The 25411-nt window shown below is 39.0% G+C and overlaps 1 protein-coding gene across 1 annotated transcript in view; it reads left to right on the forward strand.

Annotated features, from left to right (window-relative positions):
• LOC134657274 (unconventional myosin-XVIIIa) overlaps positions 1 to 25411 on the forward strand; it is a 300971-nt gene that overhangs the window by 156630 nt on the left and 118930 nt on the right. The window contains exons 12-21 of the mRNA XM_063512854.1: positions 8162 to 8272; positions 8975 to 9104; positions 9380 to 9476; positions 10307 to 10430; positions 11068 to 11215; positions 11549 to 11649; positions 12265 to 12407; positions 13700 to 13875; positions 15789 to 15874; positions 17251 to 17389. Coding sequence (XP_063368924.1) covers positions 8162 to 8272; positions 8975 to 9104; positions 9380 to 9476; positions 10307 to 10430; positions 11068 to 11215; positions 11549 to 11649; positions 12265 to 12407; positions 13700 to 13875; positions 15789 to 15874; positions 17251 to 17389 — 1255 coding nt within the window. The remainder of the gene's footprint in view (positions 1 to 8161; positions 8273 to 8974; positions 9105 to 9379; positions 9477 to 10306; positions 10431 to 11067; positions 11216 to 11548; positions 11650 to 12264; positions 12408 to 13699; positions 13876 to 15788; positions 15875 to 17250; positions 17390 to 25411) is intronic.

Raw genomic sequence — 25411 nt, forward strand, 5'->3', positions numbered from 1 at the left:
TTTTGTTTGGGTTACTGATTTCCCCGCCAATTCTTATTTTTCATGTAGCTTATTAAGCCATTTCGTCCCGCCAACGAGTTGACGGAGCCCCGCTACGCGGGACTCCTATTTCCGCTCTGAGGGACACAAGGTAACTAACGAACCTACCTGAGGAAACAGGTTTTTTTTGTTTGGCTTACTGATTTCCCCGCCAATTCTTATTTTTCATGTAGCTTATTAAGCCATTTCGTCCCGCCAACGAGTCGACGGAGCCCCGCTGCGCGGGGCTCCTATTTCCGCACTGAGGGACACAAGGCAACTAACGAACCTACCTGAGGAAACAGGTTTTTTTTTTGTTTGGATTACTGATTTCCTCGCCAATTCTTATTTTTCATGTAGCTTATTAAGCCATTTAGTCCCGCCAATGAGTCGACGGAGCCCCGCTACGCGGGGCTCCTATTTCCGCTCTGAGGGACACAAGGTAACTAACGAACCTACCTGAAGAAACAGGTTTTTTTTGTTTGGCTTACTGATTTCCCGCCATTTCTTATTTTTCATGTAGTTTATTAAGCCAATTCGTCTTGCCAACGAGTCGACGGAGCCCCGCGCGGGGCTCCTATTTCCGCTCTGAGGGACACAAGGTAACTAACGAACCTACCTGGGGAAATAAGTTGCTTTTGTTCTAATTCGTTTCTATACTGATCGCTTAAGACGTAATTTACATTAGGTAAAATCGGGAGTCTTTTATCATTTCATAACGTTTTTTGTCATAACTTTAATAAGACATATTATCGAAAATCATAATGAAATGAACTTTCAAATATCTAATAGTAGAGAGAGTAGAGTAATAATGACATATTTAATATGAAGGATGTTATTGATTTGGTTTCTTAGACGTAATTCACTTTAGTCATTAAAACAATAATGGTTAACGACCAATTAGTCCGTTAAAATATATGCCTGAAAGCATTTCTGAATAATTATTGATACACCTTTGAATGTTATACTCATCAATTTTATAATCTTTGTGATTATGAATATTGATGTTTATGTCCATAAATCATAAGGATATCATTTTCTGACAATCGAAATTCGGAACAGTAAGTTTATGGGAAACAAAGGGATGACATTAAAAAGATATGATTAACGACCATTAGTACGATGAAATATATGCCTTAAAATATTTCTGAATAATTATTGATAGATCTTTGAATGTTATACTCATCAGTTTTATAACTTTTGTGATTATAGTGTTTAATATTATAGATCATTAATATTAGAACTATGAAACGTTGGACTTAACAAAAATTATGACTATTGATGATTATATCCATAAATCATATGGAGATCAATTTCTGAGTATCGAAATTCGAAGCAATAAATATGTGGGAAACAAAGGGATCCCGTAAAATAGATCTATATAACCGTTCGATTGCTCCTTTGGTTCTATTGATGTTCTAAAAATACGAGCTATAGCCGGCTATAACCCCGTAATATCCCCGGATTGGGCACAAATTTTAACACATGAGGTTGCAAAATGGCGCTACAACGGGGTTACAGGTTGAAATAAGATACCTCTTATTGCTACCGCAGAGCGCTATAATAGTGCTATAATAGCATTTATTAAGTACTTAGGAGGTAAAGGGGTGCCATATAAGTGACTAACTATTACCTATTTGAGTAGTAGTATGGGTCTATATAGGTGATACTTTCAGGTTTAGATGGTATATTGGCATTTCTGGTCAACATTTGTAACACTCAAAAGGGTATGTACAATGGTTACGGTCTCCTGAGTCACTCTTAAAATTCTAGGTTTTTCGTATTTAAATGAACCAAACTTGCATTTTATGGTAGTTATAAGACCTTTCCATGATGGGACATCTACTGAGCATGTTAGATCATGGTACAGCAGTTGTTCTAACAATCTATGCTACTATTGTCTCCTCGCTGATGGGAAAGAATAACAACAAGAAATAGTTGATTGACCCAAATGATGTCAATAATTGTCAACTAAAAAGTTAGAGATGGTCTTCTAAGTGCCAGTTGCGTCACCCGCACTTGACAGGCTGATCAATGTCACACGGCGCGCCGCGGCGGTTTACTATGAAACTTTCCATACAATAAAATTTAGCGAACTCTTTAACGATGGAAAATTGTTTGATGCAACACTAAGACCATTTTGGAAGCTGCCATCAGCGTTCCATTAAAAAATACACCTAGTACGAGAAAATCTTGCTCATTTTCTGAAACCTCTGGGTTCGATCGGATGCAATTTCGCGTCGGCAATAAGTTACATTTAAGTCCTACGACGTGCTATCGCACACGCGTTCGGCATGACTTAATTCAAAGACAATAAAAACCATGTATTGTCGTATTAGAGTTTTACTGTTAGTATGAAATATCATTTGATACCTGTTTAGCCATCGTTTTCGGTAACGAAACCGAACGAATCCTAATAAAGTCGCGACAGTATAGCATCCGCGGATCGGGCTGTGTGAGTATGTGTCGAAGGGATACGACGACAAGACTACAGTAGGAATAATAGCACAGAATAAATAATAGTACTAAGTACAGAAGACTCACTCTCTAACAAAACGCGTCTGTTACGATCAACACAGATATGGCCGCTAGGTGGCGAGAGCGCCACGCGCGGCTTATGGCTAGCCACCAAAATTGGTGTGGAACGAATGTACTTTTAGCTACCTGTAGCAAAGCGACGAAATCGCGGAGTGAGCCACGCCTGATGATAGTAGATTGTAACAAGGAAAATAATTCTGTAACTATATGGAAGATTCACATACTGTATTTTATACCACCTCTAGTAAGAAATGATAAGACTACAAATTATTTATTTAGTTTAATCTTTATTGCACAATACATGAAGGTACAAATGGCGGACTTAATGCCTTAAGGCATTCTCTTTCAGTCAACTAATGGGTCAAACCAGAAAGATTAAGTAGGTGCAGTGTCTTCTAAAGTAAATTAATTTATAAACAAGACTACATGAATATAAACTATATTGATAAACTTACACATTAAGGTACTTAATACAAATAAACCTACATAGATACTACACATATTTATAAACCTAGTGTGAATCATTATGTCGACGAAAAGGAATTCAATTTATTTTAAAGATATAAAAAAATACACTATTTTTAACTCATTTAACAACTTTCTCCTTCTTATTGAGCTCCGTCTGATCGGAGCACTCCTCTAACCGCACACACTTCGTCTTCGCCTCGTCCCATACCTTAGTCGCATCGCAGTCGCAGCGCGAATAGTCGCAGTACTGGCCTATGACGCGCGCGACTGGGGTGCGACACGTGCGCCGCGACAGCGTGTCGCGCCCGCAGCCCGGGCTGTATGAGTACGTGTCGGGTGGGCATGGCGACAAACCTGCAATTGGATACATTTATTTTTATTATGTGACCAACTACTATTGACTAAACATTTGAATACCTTACTTATTAATCTTATTATCACCATAACGCATCTTATGAAAATTAGCCAAAGTACGGTTAGGATACAACACAACACTTAAATAAAATGTTCACTGAAAGATAAGCTAAGATTTAAAATAAATGAGTTTTTTATTAGTTGGTTAGCCTAAGAAAAATAATAGCCAGACGTGATAAGGTACGTGTGGCTGTGAAGATCCGTTCTGGTCTTAATCAGAAATTTCTCTTTACTACATTTTTACAGTATGTACATGGTAATATGTAATAGGACAAATAGTTTTAGTTTTATATTCTATGTCTTTTAGTAATTTATATTAATATAATTTTTTTTGACAAATTTAGAAGTCTTCAAATCTAAAATGATTTAAACATTACGCAAATCTAATGCAAGACAATCATTTTAATAGATCACAAAAAAAATATTGACCTAATAAACCCTCTTTTAATTTTACCTTCCTGTTTTAGTGTTAGAAAACTCTGCTACAAAAAATATTACATTTTTAATACTACATACATTCTCCAAACGGATCGTATATGCATTCACTGGCGAACGTCCCCAAAACACACGCACAAAGAAAAACTAAAAACACTCCACAAACACGCATTTTGTTCTCGGAGTTACTCAGCCAACTAAAGGATTCAAAACAAGTTTAATATATAAAGGGAGGCGGAGAGGAAAAAACATGCTAATAATTTTGCTCCGGTAAACACAGATATTGGACTTAAACTATTTGCTCATTTCCAAATATAGACGGCTAAGGGTCAACGTGCATGTTGATTATATGTATTGTATACAGATTGCACTCAAAAGTAGATAAACAAAACCTAGTCGTCAGATAGCTCTTATTGTTATATACATACAATATAAGGACAGTAAGGCCAATTGCTCAGATAGTCGCCTAGTACTAATAGTACAAGCTTGTTTCTTAGATCGATCTGTGTTAAATTGTTTCCAAAAGTTTCGTTATTTTTTTGTAAATGTTATGTTCCATACTTTTTCCGTACTACCAAAGTATTATTTTTACATGTTTAGCGATACTTTGAAATAAAAATAAGTAAATTAGGCATATTAACATAAAAAAAATACTATTACAGTACATATGGCCCTATATTCCCGCACTAGTGCGTAAAATAGCACTTTTCGTGTGTATGTCAAAAGTTTAAAGTGCCATATGTACTGTAAAACGTTGTACGATACACGTGCGAATAGGTAATTCGCAACTCGTGTCGATTTAAAACACTCCCTTCGGTCGTGTTTTAATTTATCGCCACTCGTTTCGAATTTCCTCTTTTCCGCACTTGTATCGTAAATAACTATTACATACTCGTAATACACAAGCTACAAAATTTTGCATAAAAGCAAATCAGGTCAAAAAATATTATTGGGAGGAGCTTGCTACAGACAGGTCATCTTGGCGATCTAAGCGTTTGAGGAAGACCGCCTCAATACCTTAGATGCCAAACGTCGACAACATAAAGAGAGGCCGAAGCCCTCTTACGCATATACAGTCAGGAGCAGAAGTTGCTAAGCGGGCAAGGTGTTCAAAATTACCTTGACACGCTCTTATCCTCTTAACAATAAAGTCGCGTCAAGATCATTTTGAACACCTCGCCCGCTTAGCAACTTTTGCTGCTGACTCTACCTACAACGCGTCTGGCCAACTCTATTGTAACCAGTGAACGCATATAAACCATGGAAGTATTCTGTCCGCTCAATTATGACCCAACGTAAAGTATTCGATTGTAGGCGGTGCTTACAGAGTGTTCGATTGGCAACTTCAGTGCGGCCGAGATGACAGTCAGTGACGGATGGCTAAATGGGTTTATAAAAACTACGTTTTTTTGTAATTAAAAATGTCTTCATGTGTCGTGAAGTGGTGCAGAAGTTGTTTTAGTTCATATCAAGGACAGTGGAATCACTTTTCACTTGTAGTAAACAGATAACTTCAGTAAAATTTGGAATAAACATGACGATATTTTTTCAATACTACCGTGCTAAGCTAAAACGTAACAACTGCATACGACTTTCATAACAACATACGACTTTTAAAATTGCGAGGATAATAGGGATGGTTTTATGCCAAATGAAGTAGACTATTTTATTAACTTATGATTGGTTTAGGTATTTTCTATATACAGTAGAATCCGCTTATAATGACATTGAAGGGAAGTAACAAACATGTCATACTAAGCGGATGTCATATAAAGCATAGTTGATAAACTTTTTATTTTATTTTTTACAAATTAATCTCAAACAATTTTGTGAGAGATGAGTTTTATTAACCTTATACCAATTATCAACTTTCACCGAGAGTAAAAACTAAAACAATTTAAACGCCACAGACGTCCTCGCAGGGAAAGATGTGGGGCCGGCCACGAAAACCAGCGAATTTGTCAGTATAACCGGACATAATTCCATAAAAATAGTATTTATAGGTCGAAGTTATCTTATCCGACTTTGTCACAAAGAATTTCATATGAAAACCAAACTTCGCACAGTAATTGCGTCATAGTAAGCGGTTGGTCAGTATAAGCGGAGTCATAATAAACGGATTCCACTGTAATTATAAATGTAGTAATAAATTCCTTCTTACAGATTTGTATTTTCCTTTTTTATTTCATGAGATGGAGCTATAAAAAAACTACCTAGTTATTTCAAATTAATAATCAAATTTGGTATTGTCATTTTACATTACTTTCCATTAAAATTCCCACAATATGCTATTCGCAGAGAACTATGGAAAAAACCTGTCCAATTAGAGAGACATGAAATTGAGTGGATGCCTGGCAAGATATATAATGTTCTATTCATGAGATAACCCGTGAGATAATCATATCCGGTCTCCTATATGTAGATACATTTTTTTCTATCACGCTTTCACTGAATTAATTTAACAAATACACATATTATCTCAAAATGTTGATCATTTTAATCCACCCTCTACTGTCACATATATGTAGGTTCTCTCTCAAGCCATTTCCGTCAGTAGAAAAGAGCGGCGAATTTAGAAAATGTAAGCGCGCGAACGGTTATGGTCCCATACAAAATTGTAATTATGCGCCTTTTTCTACTGACAAACTTGCTTGACCGGCTATATACATATAAAATATTTCCATTGGAACTGAAAGTGGGGATTTATTGTGACTCCGCCTGTTCAAATGTTTTTGACCCGATTCGTGTACCTACCCATGTAAATTTTGCAGGCTGTATAGCCTGTCCGATTTCTAAGATCAAGTTCGCCATACATTTACTATGGCGTACTTGATCTTAGAAAAACGGACAGACTATACCAGTACGGCTACCATCAGTTTGGCACTGACAAACGCCGTCGAGAACGTAATTTACTTTCTATACATCTCGCTCGTACTCGCATATTAGTGCAAACGAGATGTATAGAAAGTAAATTACGTTCTCGATAGCGTAAATGTCAGTTTTGACACTGTCAGTGACTCATGGTACGGGCTCTGAACGTGACTTCGCACTGCCATACAGATTGATAATAAAATATACAAAATACTTATTATAGCGGAATACATTTATACAACAATGAATATTTAATTATGTTGAGTTAGTCTGTCATTTAATTTCATATCAACATTTTAACTAAGTAGTTATCTTTTAATCTGCATTAAATTATTATACGTGAATTATTTGACTGGTTCTTCAATGTATGGCATAAACCTATCCCTGTCCAAGTCATATTCTAATCAAATATGAACCGCGAATTCTCAGCGGCCAGTACGTACAGCAAGAAGGTTATTAGCGGATTAATGTCGCTGATTGGTAGTTATTGACATTATATGCATTTCATCTACACTTAGCTGTGTACGTTAGTGTAATAGAGACAGGCTCTGTAAACGTATCGTCTTATTTAAATGTAGGCGTAATTGTGTATGTGTGCTAATTTGGCCCGAGAATTTGAACGGTAATGTTCCCAAAGGCGGTTTCCAGTTATATGCTTTCACTGATTGTAACGCCTGCAAAAGACTCTTTAAGATCAAGTTCGGCCTGGCCAGTCACGGCCATAATAGACGTAATCCATAATAACTGAGGTCGCAGTCATCGAAATCGATGAGGAGTACTATACTATATAATATATCTACCTTATCTCATTGGGACAACCTTAGTATGTGATTTACATACTTGTTTCCATTAGCTCTGCCGTTTTAGAGCTTTGAACCGGAGAATTGTTTCAACCAACCATACTATTTAAGTATTTAGGTACAAAAAGACCTCTAGGTGACCTGAGGTGTTTACTGAGGTGTGTACTTAAACACTTAATTTATTAACGTGGGATCTGTGGTCTCCCATCCCACGAATGTCATTGCTGAGTCATTTTTTTTTTAAATTTGATTTGATTACAAAAGCCACATTTTTTTGCTGAACTCATGGACACGTACAAAACTTGTACTTCTTAAAAGCCTTATTCATCCCCGCGGTCATATTAGGGGCAATACCGTAGACGAGCGTTTTTTTTTACTAAACAATAGTACACAATCTCTCAGCGTTTTAGTTTCAGCAATCAAAATCAGAGAGGTATTTTCCTATGGTTGAAAAAACAGAAATATACTCGTACGCTCGTGTACGGAATGGTCCCTATTACGAATTTTTGGCCGCATTGAAATCGTTAAATTTTTCGAAAAGCCGCCGGTTTTCCCGAACGTATTTAACCCTGTTGGACCAATGTTTAAATTGAAGCTTATCTTGTATTTCGTTGTAGGACTCCTTCGCCATCCACTGAGAGGGAGATTTCTGGCACCGAAGCCCTCGACGCTTTCGTCGGCGGCCTGTACAATGAGACCTTCAACATCATCGCTGCTCTGGTCAACAGGTATGTTTTTCTAAATGATCTACTTCTTTAACACATTCAAACAAGTATTAAAACTATCTATAAACTAAACAAATTTAAACTATACTAAGGGCTTACTCATGGCCACAGACTAGCCGAGGCGAAGACGTGACCTACGATGGAGCGAGCCCGCCCAGAAGGTGCCTGTTCACCCTTGATTTGAAGGTTGCCGGGTTATATGAGCTCGGAAACATAGACGCCGGCAAGGAATTCCATTCCTTACATACTAACATTAAAATAAAACTACTTAAAAATTAAACAGCAATAGAAAAAATACCCACCTATCCTATGAAAGGTCCCCCAAGTCTGTGCCCTGCGGAAGGGTGCCCATGAGGCTGGCTCCATTACCCCGCTGGATGGCTATGCCTATTCTTTGACCTAGAAATGAGCCAGCCTAGGGTCACCCGAGGTCTCAAGTAGTTTAATATTTTTCTTTAAGGATTTTAAATAGGAAGGCGTGTGAGAAGAACGTATATAGGGTGCCCAACTGGTAAACGTATAGCTGGCCGACCTAGATTTTGTTGGATATCTCAAGGATCTGACTGCCTTTAGTATTGCGAACAGTCAGCAATCTAGCGGCGCATTGGACAGGTCTGGACTCACGTTAACGACATTATGCCAATATGTTGGGCCTTGTTGCCTGAAATATATATTAAAATAAATAAATAAAATATGTATTTTCAGGAGCATTTCAACATCGGCGCGGACGTCAGCATCTCTGCTGCTCTTGGATGCGCCTGGCGCTGACAACCCTATGTCTTCTGGTCACCAGAGCGGTGCTCCACTCTCCAAACTACTCTCCAACTATCTACAGGTCCGTACAATGATTACGAAGGCGTTATTAATTAAACGTGATCTCAATATTGACCATTGAAAATTCTAAGTTGAAAAGTACGCATTAGCAAAGGTACAGTCTGTTCGGAAAGAGAAGAGTCGTGGAATGTATTGGGCCCCATACATTCCACGACTCTTCTCTTTCCGCATAAACTCTAAACGTGGAAATATTTAAAACAACGGTTAAAACTTGTATGAAATCCGTTCAGATTATTTACTATTTGATGTTATTAAAATGTTTGTAATTGTTGACAGGAGCGTTTGCAAGGTGTGTTCCACGACGCCATGCTGGTGGCGCCGCGCGAGCGCTACGCACAGGAGGGCATCACGCTAGACGACGGCGCTGAAGAAGGTAAACCTTACACTATTCCTGGCGATCTAGCATGAGTTGCGTTCTGTCGCGCGACTCCATACTTGAAGTCGCGCAAGATGTATGGAGTCGCGCGCGAGAACGCAATGCTAGACCGCCTGGACACGTTGCCATAGTTACAATCATATGCCAAACAAAAAGTAAATGAGTTGTTGGCAATAAATTCATTTTTGGCTCAAGCTTTTTTTTTTTTTTTTTTATGATATAGGAGGCAAACGAGCAGACGGATCACCTGATGGTAAGCGATTACCGCCGCCCATGGACACCCGCAACACCAGAAGGGTTGCAAGCGCGTTGCCGGCCTTTAAGATGGGAGTTTTATGGCTGACTGTACTTTTCATTCCACATGCAACTAATACTCATCGAAACAATTCCAACAACTCCAAAAGTCCAAACACATTTAGTTTGCGTTGTTTTATCACAGAGTTCCCATGGCCACCTAGTGTCTCCATCATCTGATCAGCTCAATGTCATCCGATTTACCCGATTATTTATCCGATATGTATTGCAAAATTTCAGCTCAATCGGAAATCGGGAAGTGGGTCAAAAGTAGCTTCCAAGATTTGACCCACACGAACAGGACAAATTAAATAAAAGCATGCATTGAAATGTCAAGTACAGTCAGCAACAGAAGTTGCTAAGCGGGCGGGGTGTGCAAAATTACCTTGACACGCTCTTATTCTCTTAACAATAAAGTCGCGTCAAGATCATTTTGAACACCTCGCCCGCTTAGCAACTATTGCTGCTGACTGTACGAACAAATGTGTGACTAGTTCGGTGTGCTCATAAAACTAATTTGTATTTATTTGCAGATTGGCTGTCAGAGACAGTGAACCCGGGGCCGATGGTGGAACTGCTAGACAAGTCTCCGCAGAATTCCATCGTTCGCAGCTCGCAAGCCGACCTGCGTGAGTGCGATCGACGTGGTCTTTTATGGTTTGTTTAACATTTCTTTGGATCTTTATTGGACATATAATCCTTTTTTTGTTAATTATTGTGTCATTAGAAAGGATAAGGGAGAATTTTATGTTGGAGTCGCTGACAGCAGAGCGGCATTACATGACAAATAAAGTGAAACAGATGTCATATATGAAAGAAAAAGTGTCCAAGGCTTCAATTGCCCAGGACTGGGATCGAACCGGCGTCCTCTGCATTAGCGGCAGATGCCTCAACCACCCGACTCACGGCGGTATGGGTCGAATTTTCTCGAGTATATGTATACAATCTGCCCTTTGGCTTTTGGTACGAACCATACTGTTACCTTAGAGTTAGTCTAAAAGGGTTTAATTTATCGGCTTTAGTAAAATTTTGATAGTACAAAATAATATCCTCCTAAGGCCCAAGGTCCTTCTTTAGTACCTATTCAGTTCGATGTAATTTAAACCATGTTCAATTGGAACAGAGTCGCTTTTGCTTTGTTTCGTTCAATTTTCAAACAACGCAACTCAACTCTATTTCCTACAATTTAGGTTCAAATTTCAGTGGCAAATTTTGGATGTTTCGTTTGTAGCTGGCTGGGCCTTAGGAGGATATAATATAATCTTTGTTACAATAATGTATATTTTGTTCTAAGGCTTTTGGACGAAGAGTCCATGTACCCCGGCTCGTCCGACGACACGTTCTTAGAGCGAGTGATGACGCACTACGGGCCGCCGAACCAAACTCAATATCTCATCAAGAAAGCGCCGCACGCGCGACAGTTCGCTTTGCAACACCTCCAGGTAACCTCTTTTTACTAGATTATATTATAATAAATAACTTCAAACTGTTTAGACGACAACGATTTCACTCAATTAACTTACTAAAAAATTTTACTCCCTATTGTTGACATGTTTCGTGTGTCTAAACAGTTTAAAATATATATGTCTCACGAAAGTTAAATTTCGAATAAATTATTTCATTATCTTACGCCATTATTACCCCCCCCATATACCCCCTATATCACCCCTATTCAGTACTTCCTATCTAGTATTTCCTAGAAAATACGGAATATTTCAAATTCGCTGTCTAGTCAGGGTGAAAAGTGTAGAGCTTTAATCGTGTTTATTTTCCAGGGTACCAATCCAGTCCTGTATGACGTCACGGGCTGGGTAAAAGCGAGCAGGGAGAGCCCAGTGACAAAGAAGGCGCTAACTTTGTTACAGGAAAGCCAAACGTAAGTGTTATCTACTCGTATTAACGATCTTGTTATAGTGCCTAGCTAATAACTAAAGATATTTAATTAGAGATTAAAGTTCATTTGTGTTTAGAAAATAGTGATTCACCGCTGGCAACTTTAGGTAGCCACGCCCCTCGACCAATAAGGTCGCAGAAAATTATAACGTGAAATAGATATCATACACTAAAGAAAAAGTGACCTCCACCGGTGGTCGAGGCGGGAATAGAACCAAACAAAATAATTTGATGTGTTCCCTAGTTGTCACAGAAAATGTTCAGAATTCCATTGATACCAAATGTTGGAGGTAATTGATCGAATATCAGAGTTGTTACTCTGGTTATTTTTACATTTTTAAATCCAAATAGAATAGATAGACTGCTCACACTGAGTGACAAAATGCGTTACGGCTCGGCCACGACATTGAGCGACTGGCGACGGCGGCAGCGACAACCACAGGTGGGAACGAAAGGTCCGATCGCTGTGTCTCGCTCCGACCTTTGCAAGTCGCTCAATGTCGTGGCCGAGCCGTTAGAGGCATAGCGATTCGTTCTCTATACGTGTTTTAATTATCAACTCTGTGTCGTAGTGGTGAGCGTGCGTTTTTGCTTGCAGCGAGGAGATCGGTCGGCTGTCGAGCTGGGCGCGCGGCTCGTGCGGCGCGGGCGCGGGCGCGGGCGCGTGCGCGTGGGGCGCGGGCGCCGGCGACACGGCCACGCTGCGCCGCGCCTCCTCCATCCGCCGCACGCTCACCGCAGGTATAGTACAAATTTTTTGAACTGAGCTTGTTCACTTACCTGTACTAACAATGGCATTGTTTTATTACAATGCTATTATCGGCTTTTGTTCTCGTAGGCGCCAACTGGTTTACTTACAAAATAAGATACAAGTACATTGCATGTATATTGAATTTTTAACCTTATTCCTTGTTGAATGGGGTTAAAATGGTCTAAAAAGTTAATATAATATTCAATCTTTTGTAAAGTCATATCCGCCTTAGCCACGACAGGGAAGTAGTCTGGTGCAAAATGCAAAAAATGTTATGTTAGTCACTATTTAGTTAGTGTATTTTGTAGTCTATTGTCTAAAGAAATCGTCGTTAATCTATACTAACATTTCAAGGCGGTTATAATCTGCTTTTACTACGAGGTAGTTATTCTAATTTGTGGTTTACCACTCAATGGTATTGTATTTTTGAAAGTCTTTGAGTAAACTAGCTCTGTTCAAATGATTTACATTATATAGTCCGTAGATTTGAAGCTGGCCTCGAACGGCTACTCCTTTGTCTATTGTGTTAAGTAAAACCGCACGTGGCGCTACCTGCGAAAAAAGGGTCGTGTTATTCTAATTGGCACCTGAGCGCGGGCTAGTCCGACGCTCAACAGACCAGTGTAGGTGCGCTCTGCGATAACGCGCCTTTGTTACGCATCTCGATGACACATTTTTAACTGGTTCCATATTGGAACCGTAGTTCTTGGGTGGTCCCTGCCACACAAGAAATTGCTTGCATTGCAATTTTATATTGCTGACGCTGCTATCATAACTTACTCCCATCATCATAACGGAGACTCCTGGCACTAAATGTTACACAAAAACAAACCTAAGTCCTCGTACGCATACAACGCGACACGGCAACTGAACTGTCATAAGTGTCGTAGGGATTTCAAGATCTATTTTGGCCTAGCCACTAGCCAGCCACATAAAACATTTGGTTAAAAACAAAAGCCACCCGTATCAGAACTAGGGGTATGAGATGTTCCTCTTTGAGCTGTATATTGTGCTCTAATAGATGTATCTGGAAATCTTGTGTCTGACAAATATTTATGTCTTCTCATGCTTCTTTCTAAAGTGAGGAATTTTAATTTTTTTATTTGCTGATCCATGGATAATAGAATAGTTACACTAAAATTTGGAAAAAATAAAACAGTACATACATATGATCCAATCAAAGGAGTGTAATGAATAAAATGTGTGTTCAACTCAGTCATGGATACTTATACCTACACTAGTCGTCTAAAACGAAACAATACTTACCATACTATTTACACAGGAACAGCGGGCATGAAACGGCGCTCGACAGCGTTACAAGCCAAGTTCGTAGCTGACGGCATTGTGGACACGTTGCGTCGCTGCGGCGCTGGCGGCGTGCAGTTCGTGTGCTGCCTGCTTACCGCTCAACCGAATGACCAGAACGATGATGTCAATGTGCCCCTGCTGCGTTCGCAGGTATATGGTTTTTTTCTCAATTCTTTATAGCTCTGTCTCATCAAGTTTTTAGCGAACGATATTGTGAACAAGTTGCTTAGTTGCGGCGCTGGCGGTGTACAGTTCGTGTGCTGCCTGCTTACCGCTCAACCGAATGACCAGAACGATGATGTCAATGTGCCACTGCTGCGTTCGCAGGTATATGGTTTTTTTCTCAATTCTTTATAGCTCTGTCTCATCAAGTTTTTAGCGAACGATATTGTGGACAAGTTGCTTAGCTGCGGCGCTGGCGGTGTGCAGTTCGTGTGCTGCCTGCTCACCGCTCAACCGAATGACCAGAACGATGATGTCAATGTGCCACTGCTGCGTCCGCAGGTATATGGTTTTTTTCTCAATTCTTTATAGCTCTGTCTCATCAAGTTTTTAGCGAACGATATTGTGGACAAGTTGCTTAGCTGCGGCGCTGGCGGTGTGCAGTTCGTGTGCTGCCTGCTTACCGCTCAACCGAATGACCAGAACGATGATGTCAATGTGCCACTGCTGCGTTCGCAGGTATATGGTTTTTTTCTCAATTCTTTATAGCTCTGTCTCATCAAGTTTTTAGCGAACGATATTGTGGACAAGTTGCTTAGCTGCGGCGCTGGCGGTGTGCAGTTCGTGTGCTGCCTGCTCACCGCTCAACCGAATGACCAGAACGATGATGTCAATGTGCCCCTGCTGCGTTCGCAGGTATATGGTTTTTTTCTCAATTCTTTATAGCTCTGTCTCATCAAGTTTTTAGCGAACGATATTGTGAACAAGTTGCTTAGTTGCGGCGCTGGCGGTGTACAGTTCGTGTGCTGCCTGCTTACCGCTCAACCGAATGACCAGAACGATGATGTCAATGTGCCACTGCTGCGTTCGCAGGTATATGGTTTTTTTCTCAATTCTTTATAGCTCTGTCTCATCAAGTTTTTAGCGAACGATATTGTGGACAAGTTGCTTAGCTGCGGCGCTGGCGGTGTGCAGTTCGTGTGCTGCCTGCTCACCGCTCAACCGAATGACCAGAACGATGATGTCAATGTGCCACTGCTGCGCTCGCAGGTATATGGTTTTTTCTCAATTCTTTATAGCTCTGTCTCATCAAGTTTTTAGCGAACGATATTGTGGACAAGTTGCTGAGCTGCGGCGCTGGCGGTGTGCAGTTCGTGTGTTGCCTGCTCACCGCTCAACCGAATGACCAGAACGATGATGTCAATCTGCCACTGCTGCGTTCGCAGGTATATGGTTTTTTTCTCAATTCTTTATAGCTCTGTTTCATCAAGTTTTTAGCGAACGATATTGTGGACAAGTTGCTTAGTTGCGGCGCTGGCGGTGTGCAGTTCGTGTGTTACCTGCTCACCGCTCAACCGAATGACCAGAACCATGATGTCAATGTGCTACTACTCGCAGGTATATGGTTTTTTTCTTAATTCTTTTTAGCTCTGTCTTATCGAGTTGTTAGCGAACGATATTGTGGACAGTTGGACACGTTGCGTCGCTGAGGCGCTGGCGGTGTGCAGTCCGTGTGCTGCCTGCTCACCGCTCAACCGAATGACCAGAGCGATGATGTCAATGTGCTACTAGTGCGCTCGCAGGTATATGGTTTTTTTATATTAATGGTTAACGACGTCATAATATTATCATAGAACTTCGTAAGTTCGCCCATACAAAATTTTTAATTTAACACTTGCTGTGTAGTAAATTGGGATCCATTTTGTTTGTTTGAGAAAGCAATGAAACAAAACAAATGCTACTACCTACCTACTTTATTTGGTTTGTGAAATTTGGGTTCTAAGTAATTAAATTGAAACGGAGTGTACATTGTAATGCACATTGGGCCTTACAAGGTGGTCACACTTGGTCATAATGGTCATTGCTAACTTGGTGACTTGAATGAGGTTTGTTGTCCGCAGTTCCGTGGGTTCCAGCTTCTGGAGGCGGCGCGCCTCTACAAGCAAGGCTTCCCGGAACACATGCCGCTCTCCGAGTTCGCCAGGAGGTACCTTATTACCATTCGACACTGTTAACAGACTAAGGGCTAATTTAGACAGTGCGAGAACTCGCATGCGAGTTTCATTACATTGCGTTATTTGATCGGTCGTTTGAATTGATGTAACCTCAATGGTCCGCAATGTAACTAAAATCGTATACGAGTTCGCGCGCCGTCTAAATGATTTATAGCGGGTCTATGACGAATTTATTTTGTTACATTTATTTCTGACGCTTTGTGATTAACTTTATGTTAATTTAAGATATAAAAAAGCGGCCAAGTGCGAGTCGGACTCGCCCATGAAGGGTTCCGTATTTGGGCGATTTATGACGTATTAAAAAAAAACTACTTACTAGATCTCGTTCAAACCAATTTTCGGTGGAAGTTTACATGGTAATGTACATCATATATTTTTTTTAGTTTTATCATTCTCTTATTTTAGAAGTTACAGGGGGCACACATTTTACCACTTTGGAAGTGTCTCTCGCGCAAACTATTCAGTTTAGAAAAAAATGATATTAGAAACCTCAATATCATTTTTGAAGACCTATCCATAGATACCCTACACGTATGGGTTTGATGAAAAAAAATTTTTTGAGTTTCAGTTCGAAGTATGGGGAACCCCAAAAATTTATTGTTTTTTTTCTATTTTTGTGTGAAAATCTTAATGCGGTTCACAGAATACATCTACTTACCAAGTTTCAACAGTATAGTTCTTATAGTTTCGGAGAAAAGTGGCTGTGACATACGGACGGACAGACAGACGGACAGACAGACGGACAGACAGACAGACATGACGAATCTATAAGGGTTCCGTTTTTTGCCATTTGGCTACGGAACCCTAAAAAATAACAATCTGTTTTGATATTATATTATACACACATACGACGTTACATGAAATATTACCAGTACAAACTCGCAAACATCTTGTCCTTGGAATGACCGGAGACATTAACCCCTTGCATTCAATATTTTTTTCTTTTTGGTTCGTTTTACGCCGCGTCAAAAACTGGTTAGACCAGACACCTTTACTCGACTATCTTGGGTTAAAAGACGCAATGTTTTGCAAAAAATTATATATGTATTACTAAGAGTTGTTGTTTTGTTTAGTTTTTCTTGATTGTTTAAATTTTGACCTGTTTTAACATGTTGAAATTTCCTTCTAATATGTTAACTTTTACTAGGAAGGCGTTCAGATAATTGCATAGTAAAATAATGAAAGTGCTTCTATACGTACTGAGTATAGTATATTACACCCCCATAACCCCCCCTTGCTTGCTTGTTTACTTAGCCCTTAACTGACGTGACAAAAACACAAAATTGTGATAAGTAATTTATCATTTTAATTAAGAAACTACACCCTTTAACATAAACCATGACCACAGGTACCGCCTGCTCGCCACATCAGAGAGCGAGTCAGAAGAAGTACCGCCATCATCACCCCTCTCGGATCGTCAGGTCGTAGACGACATGCTACTTGCGCTTGACCTCGACGTCACCAGCTACCGACTCGGGCTAACTCAGGTCAGTGCAATATGTGCCTTATTACATACGACACAAGGTCTATTACAGGTAACGCCTGCTCGCCTCATCGGCATAGTGACTAACAACAGCATAGTTCCGCATTGTATATGCAATGCACAGTTTGGGTGCAATATTGACTTTTTGTACCGCGACGGCAGACTGAACTATCTCTTCAACCGCGTCCGGTAAAGCACAGGACTGTTTATTTAGACACAACCCACGGTAGATAACGTGGTAACCGACGGTCGCCGTTGTCGGATGTGTCCACTGTCCAGCTACTCGGTCAATGAAATATGTGCCTTATCACCAACGACACAAGGTGTATATCGCAGTAGGCACGGAACTGTTTTATCCAAATCACGGTGGTTTACACGGCGTAACCGCTAAGTCGGAAACGAAGAAAATTCGCGACTAATGAGCCGAGACTAGGAAAGTAGGAAAATGAACTCAACGATGCATTAAACAATCATTTTGTGTCTTGATCTGAATCATAAAGAACAAATTATTATACTGTATACAGTGAAATCTTATGATATAATAGAGTTTTAGAAAAAGATATCTCGTACTATGTGAAACACTAACGTTAACATAAAAATTCCCACTTCGGGAAGTTTGTTTTCTTGTAACATAGACTAGGAATCCTCTAGACGGAGTTTAGAGCAATTATTTCATGAAACCGATGCTGCCAAAAATACTGCGGAACGGGGGACGAGGTGAGCGAGTCCCGTGCCGTGATTGGTCCGTTCAAAGACACCGACGTCACACAAATACACTTTGACTCAAAGACGGTAAAACTACCGTATATTTGTGGCAGAGGGGGTAGCGCTACTATGCTCAGTCTAGAGGATGTCTTGTAATTACTCCAAACCTTCTTATAGAAAACAACATGTTTCCCTTCTCGCCATTATGGAGGATAATAAAACGGCTTGCTTGTTTAGTACCAACCATTTAGCTAGATCTAGCTAAAAAGAAAATAATTTTCTTACGTTTAATTCTTCTACGTTTAGCAATACTTTACGCGGTGAATACGTAGGTTTTCTTCTTCGCATTTTCGGGGTTGGTCCCATAGTATAAGCAGTTTAATATCCACGCACCAACTCCCAAAATGAGGCTAAACATTGAAATTTACTGAAAGCTGCAACATATTACGACTATTCGCTTTCACATAAATATGGCCACGTAACAAATTAATAATCTCTTTTTCCAAAATGGTTTATAAAAACGACAAAGACAGATTAATATGAGACTAAACACTGTAAGAATCGACCTTATTTTAAATGCGACTCAGTAAATTTTTGTTTGACAATAGTTATCGAGACATTTCACGGAGATTTTTTTACAATAACAAATCAATTTGTATCGAAAAAAAAAAGAAAGGAAAGGAAGTAATTGATATTTTTGATTGTATGCCAAGAGTGCTGAGACTACTAAAAACGTGAATCGAATCTAAGTAAGCACGACTTTCACACAATAGATTGTGTTAGGTCAGGAAATGATAAAGTTTGAATGGTCAATAGACAAATAATATTGCCGTATAAAATAGCCTAGGCATGTTTTGATGTTTTAAAATTTTGGAATTCTTTGTTTTTCGATTAGAGCAAAAAACAGTTTCATCTTGAGAACCAAATCTTTAAGAGCCAAACTACATTTACTACTTGGTTGACTCGTAGTGGTAGGTAATGCTATATCTATAAGGCATTAAGTTCACCTTTTGTACGATGTGTTTTGTTTAGTGCAACAAAATTTAAACAAGTAAATACTTAAAGTATAGTCATACAAAAACAGATTACTCACATTATTTTTTGAAAATCATCGCGCTCCGCAAGTATCGTCGTGTTATGATCGTAGGAGTGATTACATCGAGAAAAAACAGCGACCGATTTCACATAACTAGATAATTATCAGTGATCGTTAATTTTCCATCAATTTTGGTGCAGCATAGTAAAAATAAAGGGTTTTCTTCAATTTTTTTCTAGGGAGAGGATTGGTTAAGGTTAATATTACTGTTATTAACCCTAATTATCTACTCCACCTAAAGTAGGGCATACAGATGCTTTTAACCAACAATGCTGCACCAAAATTGCTGGAGAATTAACGATCACTGATAATTATATAGTTTGACGAAAGACTGTCTAATTTCAAACATAGACAGAGATAATCATACTAAATTTGTCTTACACTAGTACTAGCACCCAAAAGAAAAGGATGAGTATAGTTTTTTTTTGTTCTTATTTACTGACAATTTGGTTTGACCAACTATATGTAAGTATTATGTTGTTGTTGGTCCATTGTCCGATTATTGAATAGCCATAAATTGAGTGAAAAGGGCTATCAACTAACATAGGCCTTTCCCTTTCAATGGCCATCACGGCTATCAACAATTACCTACGGGAAAAACAAGAGAATAACTCGGTCAAGAGCATGTCGGGTCATGCTCAGTGTATGGTTCCGTAGCAGCTAGTACCTACTACTTTAACTTTTAAACGGCCATAGAATTTTTAATCGAGCGTGCTCGTGTCGCCGGCGGTACGAAGTTTTGTGTTGTTTATCAGACCACAGTGAAATGAGCCCGATTTTGTTTGTCTTATATATCAGTCTACGGCGGTTAAAAGGTTAAACAAAACACTTTGTTGGTACAGTTAGTTAATCGTCCGTTAATAACTAATCGTCCTTCTGTTCGTTCCGTCCTGTATGCGTCCCACTAAGTACAACAACACCCCGCTCATGTATTAGGGTGAATCTATAGGTATATTTATACGAAATTCTTCCTTGTAGGTTCTAAGAGCCGTAAATTGACAGATCGAAAGGCGGTCGTTGGGAAATTATTAATGTTCACTGTAACTCCGGAACCTTAAAAACTTTCCAATGACCTTCGATATCTATTAGACAACTGAAAAAACAGTGAAACTTGCTGCAATCCGATGGCCTTAGGGGCTACCAGAAAAAAGATTGAGAAATATTATTTACTTAACCAAGTTAATAGAAAATCGAAACGCAGGGTTGACACCCTTAGTGGCTCTAGAAAATTCAGGAATACCTACTGTTTTATTTTTGTAGTATAAAATCATAGGACAGAAATCATTATTAGGGTAATATCTTTAATCCTCGTATAGTATGGAACCCTAAAAATGCTTAATCTGAATGAAAACTTTGGTAATTTTCCTACAAAATGTAAAAGACACTGACGTGATTACGGTATATCGCCTCTCTCTTTCTAATTAGGTTATTCAAAAGGGAGAGTTACATATCAAATAATCTTCTCACCGTATTTTTCCGCACGTTATCTGGTCGAGCCCACGCAACGGTCAATTATGAGCAATAACGTTTTCGTGCGTACATCTTCTGAAACATATTTATAGTAATCAATTTTTCTCAAAAATGGACGCCAAAGTCGATGTTGCCGGTTAAAAAATAGGTCGCGAAGGGCGTAGTTTATGGTCATTCAAAAAATTAAAAAGTTAAAAACATTGCAGTCTCGATTTCGGGACTGCAATGTTGCATACAAATTCCATTATTTAACGAGTTCCAAACTTTTAAAAAGTTCAAATGGCCATATCAAATGAAGGCATAGGTCCAATTAAACAACCAAACAGATGATCAGCACTTATTATTATAATGTTGGTACCGCGACTATTTAGGTGTCTCAAATACGTTGGCGTATTTTCAGCAGAAAGATACACTTCTTTTTTTTTTTAAAGGCGGCAAGCAAATCTTTTTAATGGTTTTACCTTTTTCTGTGAAAATTAGAACGTTGCTTCTGTAAAATATTTCTATTTCTTGCACCATTTTTGAGAAAAGCACTATATATGACTCGGCTGGAAGGATACTTGCTGGCTTGGGATTCAATTAAACGGACTCCCAAGGTCGTCCGTTTAAAACGAATCCTCAGCCTGCAAGTAGCTACTTCCGAACCTCGACAATAATGTACTATTACTATTTCTATTCGAATTTTAAACAATTAACGCTACAAATTTGAATTTCGAATTTTAAACAAGCTCACTGACCAGCAATTTCGGAGCTAAAGTTTTTCAATAGAAAGGAGGATGGGTCAATTATACATAGTACTGCAGACATTTTGGACTAGTCATTGAGTTTTCACTTCTGTCGGCACTCCCGGAGTGCAACCCGTTGTTTTTTTTTCTTAGACTATTTATGTGTCCCACTGCTGGGCAAAGGCCTCTCCCCTGGTTCTCCATGATATGTATACTTTATTTAAAGTATTTTATTAACCCATTTAGACCCGCAATCTCAATAGACGTCAATAGACGTTGTTAGACCGAAGTTGTTAAATCGAATGTTTAGTAGGGTAATTCGCCAGTAGCTGGCCACCCTAAACTAAAAATGAATTATGTTCACCTAAGTCTAAACATAATTAATTTTAGTATAAGGTGTCAGTAACTGGCCAGCCTTCAATAACTGACAATTTTATACTAAAATGAATTCTGTTTATAGGTGAATAGAATTCATTTGTAGTTTAGGGTGGAACGGTGGCCAGTTACTGGCGAATTAGCCTAGTTACTAGACTTAAACTCTTCTTCGGTAAAATGTCAGTCAGTCTAATGTAAACAAGTTATACCAAAATATATCCGATCCGTTACATTACAGAGGCATAAGGCTTTAATTACATTAATATCGTTGTATTTGAATTATGTGATATTCTGAATGTTTTAATTTCCTTGTATTCCTTGTAATCAAAGAACCGACCATGGTTAATTCGCAGTGCGGTGCCTGCAGTTACACTTTAGCTGAACGTAAATAGTTGTCTGCAAAAGTGAAAGCCACCTTATGCAATCATTGTATTCTATGTAATGCGCGTTAGGCTCTGTGGAATCAACTGTTTTAACAGCATTCAAAAGTAATGAACTTGGGTCACTTTACTAGGAAATTTCATTAGAAATTGACCTGTTTACATTTCATTTGATCTACAAATTGAAGTTACCTGCGTTTTTGATACATATGTGTTTGTATAAATATTTTTGTTTGTGTGATTACTTTGAATAAAGTGGGCGTCATGAACATATTTTGCAAAAATATCCGCCAGCAAAAGGTTGCCTGTAAAGAGGTGTAGCCGCTGTCTCTATTGTATAAAGTTCCTCGCAGTTTTTTATAAAAAATCTGTTAACTCCCATATATCTCTCTTTTAAGCAGTCGTAAAAAGCTCTAGCCGTTGCAAAATTGCCTACGCTAATAACAGTAGTAACGTATAGTTGCAAAAAAAAAAATCAAACAAAAATCAACCTTGTTTTGTTACTAGTACGGTTTACTATCCGCTCTGAATTTGTGGTGGTAATTACTGAGTGTTGATTGTCACCTGGCGACATACGTTACGGACCGGATGTAGGTACAAAATTTCCATTCTTGAAATTGAAAAACAAAAATCAAACTGCGTCGCCGAAAAATCAGGAAGTACGTAAATATAATCACTTCCGGGGTTACGTGACAACTAATAAAATCATGCACATGTGCATTAAACCAGATCGTAAGTGGGTCTAGACAACCGGCCCGGCCCACTTCGGATATTAATAATCAAATATCAAAAACATAAGTGTTACACAAGCGTCGCCGTAACGCGTTACGTCACTTGTGTTACTTTGGAGCTTGCGCCGGCGCGGGCCGCTATAAGGGGTATTGGTATAGGTAAGGTCATAGAGAAATATAGTAAGACAAGAGTGCTCACTCCATACATCAGTTCAGATTATTAATTTCAGTGCCTACATCTAGCATCGAGTAGCGGAACTATCAGTACTGCTACTTGACAATAGATGTAGCACCGACCGGAAAGTCTTATGCTGTTGAGATAAGACTTTCCGGTCGGTGCTACATCTATTGTCAAGTAGCAGTACTGATAGTTCCGCTTCTCGATACTAGATGCTAATAGTCTTTTTGGTACTAAAACTGATGTATGGAGTGAGCACTCTATGTATTTTTTTCTCTATGGGTAAGGTATACATAGAGGTCCGCCGAACATTGATCTATAATGAGGATGATATTGATGATCCTTCTGGTCGATTTCGACAATGGCGACCACCTCGACTCCTAGTTATCGAGTCCATTATTCGGGAGCGGTCAATTGCGCAGGATATTTTGAGGTGCGTAAGCTTTCGCGCAAACACAGACGCACACACACATCTTCCCTCTCCCCGAATCAGTGGAACGGAAAACCGCTACGACTCTCCAGTCGTAGCGGTTTTCCGGATAGATTCTCCAATCTATCTTAGAACATCTATAGTATCTGTAGACTAACTATATTTAATTCATATTACCTACATGTCATATTACAAAAAAAAAAGCAAGTAAATTAAACTTATGCTAACACAAAACAGAAACTAAAACTAAAAACTAAATATAAAAGACGGGCCAAATCACTCCTTTCCGGCATGGTCGTAAGAACGCTAGCGGCGTTGCCCCTCTGCACCGCCAGGTTTACAAACACCTGTTCGATACATATAGCAGGCATTAGACAGAGATGTATCTTCTGGAGATCTGCCTACACAGACCTTAGCCACGCCATACATTGTAACAGATTTGTCCTCCAGACATATCTGCCAGACGGATCTGACGATATAAACGAATATCTCTGAATAGCTATGAAAAAAACTGCCTACTATGGTCTATGTGTGGAAAATATTTTAAAATGTTAGTATCCTTTTTATTTGCTATCGCTAAAATCAGTGTAAGATTCCTCTCTAAAACCAAGTCGTGTAATGAGTACACAGCAGGTTAAAACGCATGTTTGTAATAAGTAATAAGGCTCTTCCCATCCAAATGTGGGAAAATGAGTTCGTTAGAATTGTAATAAAAACTTGTATCAAAAAATTTGACTTAAACTACCTATATTGTCATATGGACAAAAACAACCACTCTTTGTCAGTCTTATTTGTAAGTCTCGCCTCTTTTCGTAACCTCGTAAAAGTATCTTTCTCTCAAAGGCAGCGACGCGTTATTAAAGTGTGACGAGACCTCAATCGCCGCGGAAACTTGACTGTTACATCACTCTTCCGACTGCAGACGGTTTCCATGTTAGTCATGCTTGCGTGCGTTAGAACTTAGAACAATTTTTTTTTACATATATTATATTTACTAAAATAATATAATCGTTGGCACCCATAAGAAAAATAAGTAGTTTTTTTCATAGACAGGTACATTATTTTCGCTTCGCTCACACGCGCCCGTATTTTATTCACCTAGTGAGCTACGCGTACCCGTTTCAGCTTGGGTATAAGTGCTTTCGTATGTCTGTCTGGCTGTTCTCCTCTACGGGTTTCATTGCTCAACCGATTATCGTGAAATTCTGTGAGCAGGTTCGATTATATTATATTCTAATCGCTTTAGTTTTTGTTATTTATTCAAATTAAAGAAGTCACAAATTTGAGGTGTTTTGATTAATATAAAAATAACTATGGACTCTTAATTTTGACTAAGTAGATACTACGAGTATCTTATTATTTTAATTCACTTGGGCACGTAAACATTTCGTCATAAAAACGAGTTTGACTGAGGTCATTAAAAACGATGACCTAAATCTATTGATTTATATTAGCACTACTATCATAGTCGCTCGTAGAGCTTTTGCCTTGTCATAGCGTCATCGAAGTATTACGCGACCCCAATTCTTACTCGGAAGTGTTACATAAGTTACATAACGCCGCCTCTTCAGACAAAAGTCACTTTGTATACGATTTGCATCTTTAACCTTAAGACATGTGGGTCGAGTGAGTTCGTGGGTTCTTTTGTTACTTAGCTAGTGACATATTAGTGGGTTAAGAGAAATTACGTTACGTTAGTTTTATCTCGGATTCTCGACACATTTTTATCCTCGTATAGTAGTTTTTTTTATTGAGCCTCGTTATCAGTACAGGCGACCAGCTTCAGAGGGAGTGAGTCCGGTCCCCCAACTCTGCTCGTCCTCACCAAGACACTCTTATGCTCACGATTGATAAAATAACAAATTCTGCCTAAAATCGATTAAAAACTAGTCTGTCTAGTCTGACCGAGATATAAATATAAACAAAAACCTGTTTT

Source organism: Cydia amplana, chromosome 19, assembly GCF_948474715.1.
Source record: "Cydia amplana chromosome 19, ilCydAmpl1.1, whole genome shotgun sequence".
Lineage (NCBI taxonomy): Eukaryota > Metazoa > Arthropoda > Insecta > Lepidoptera > Tortricidae > Cydia > Cydia amplana.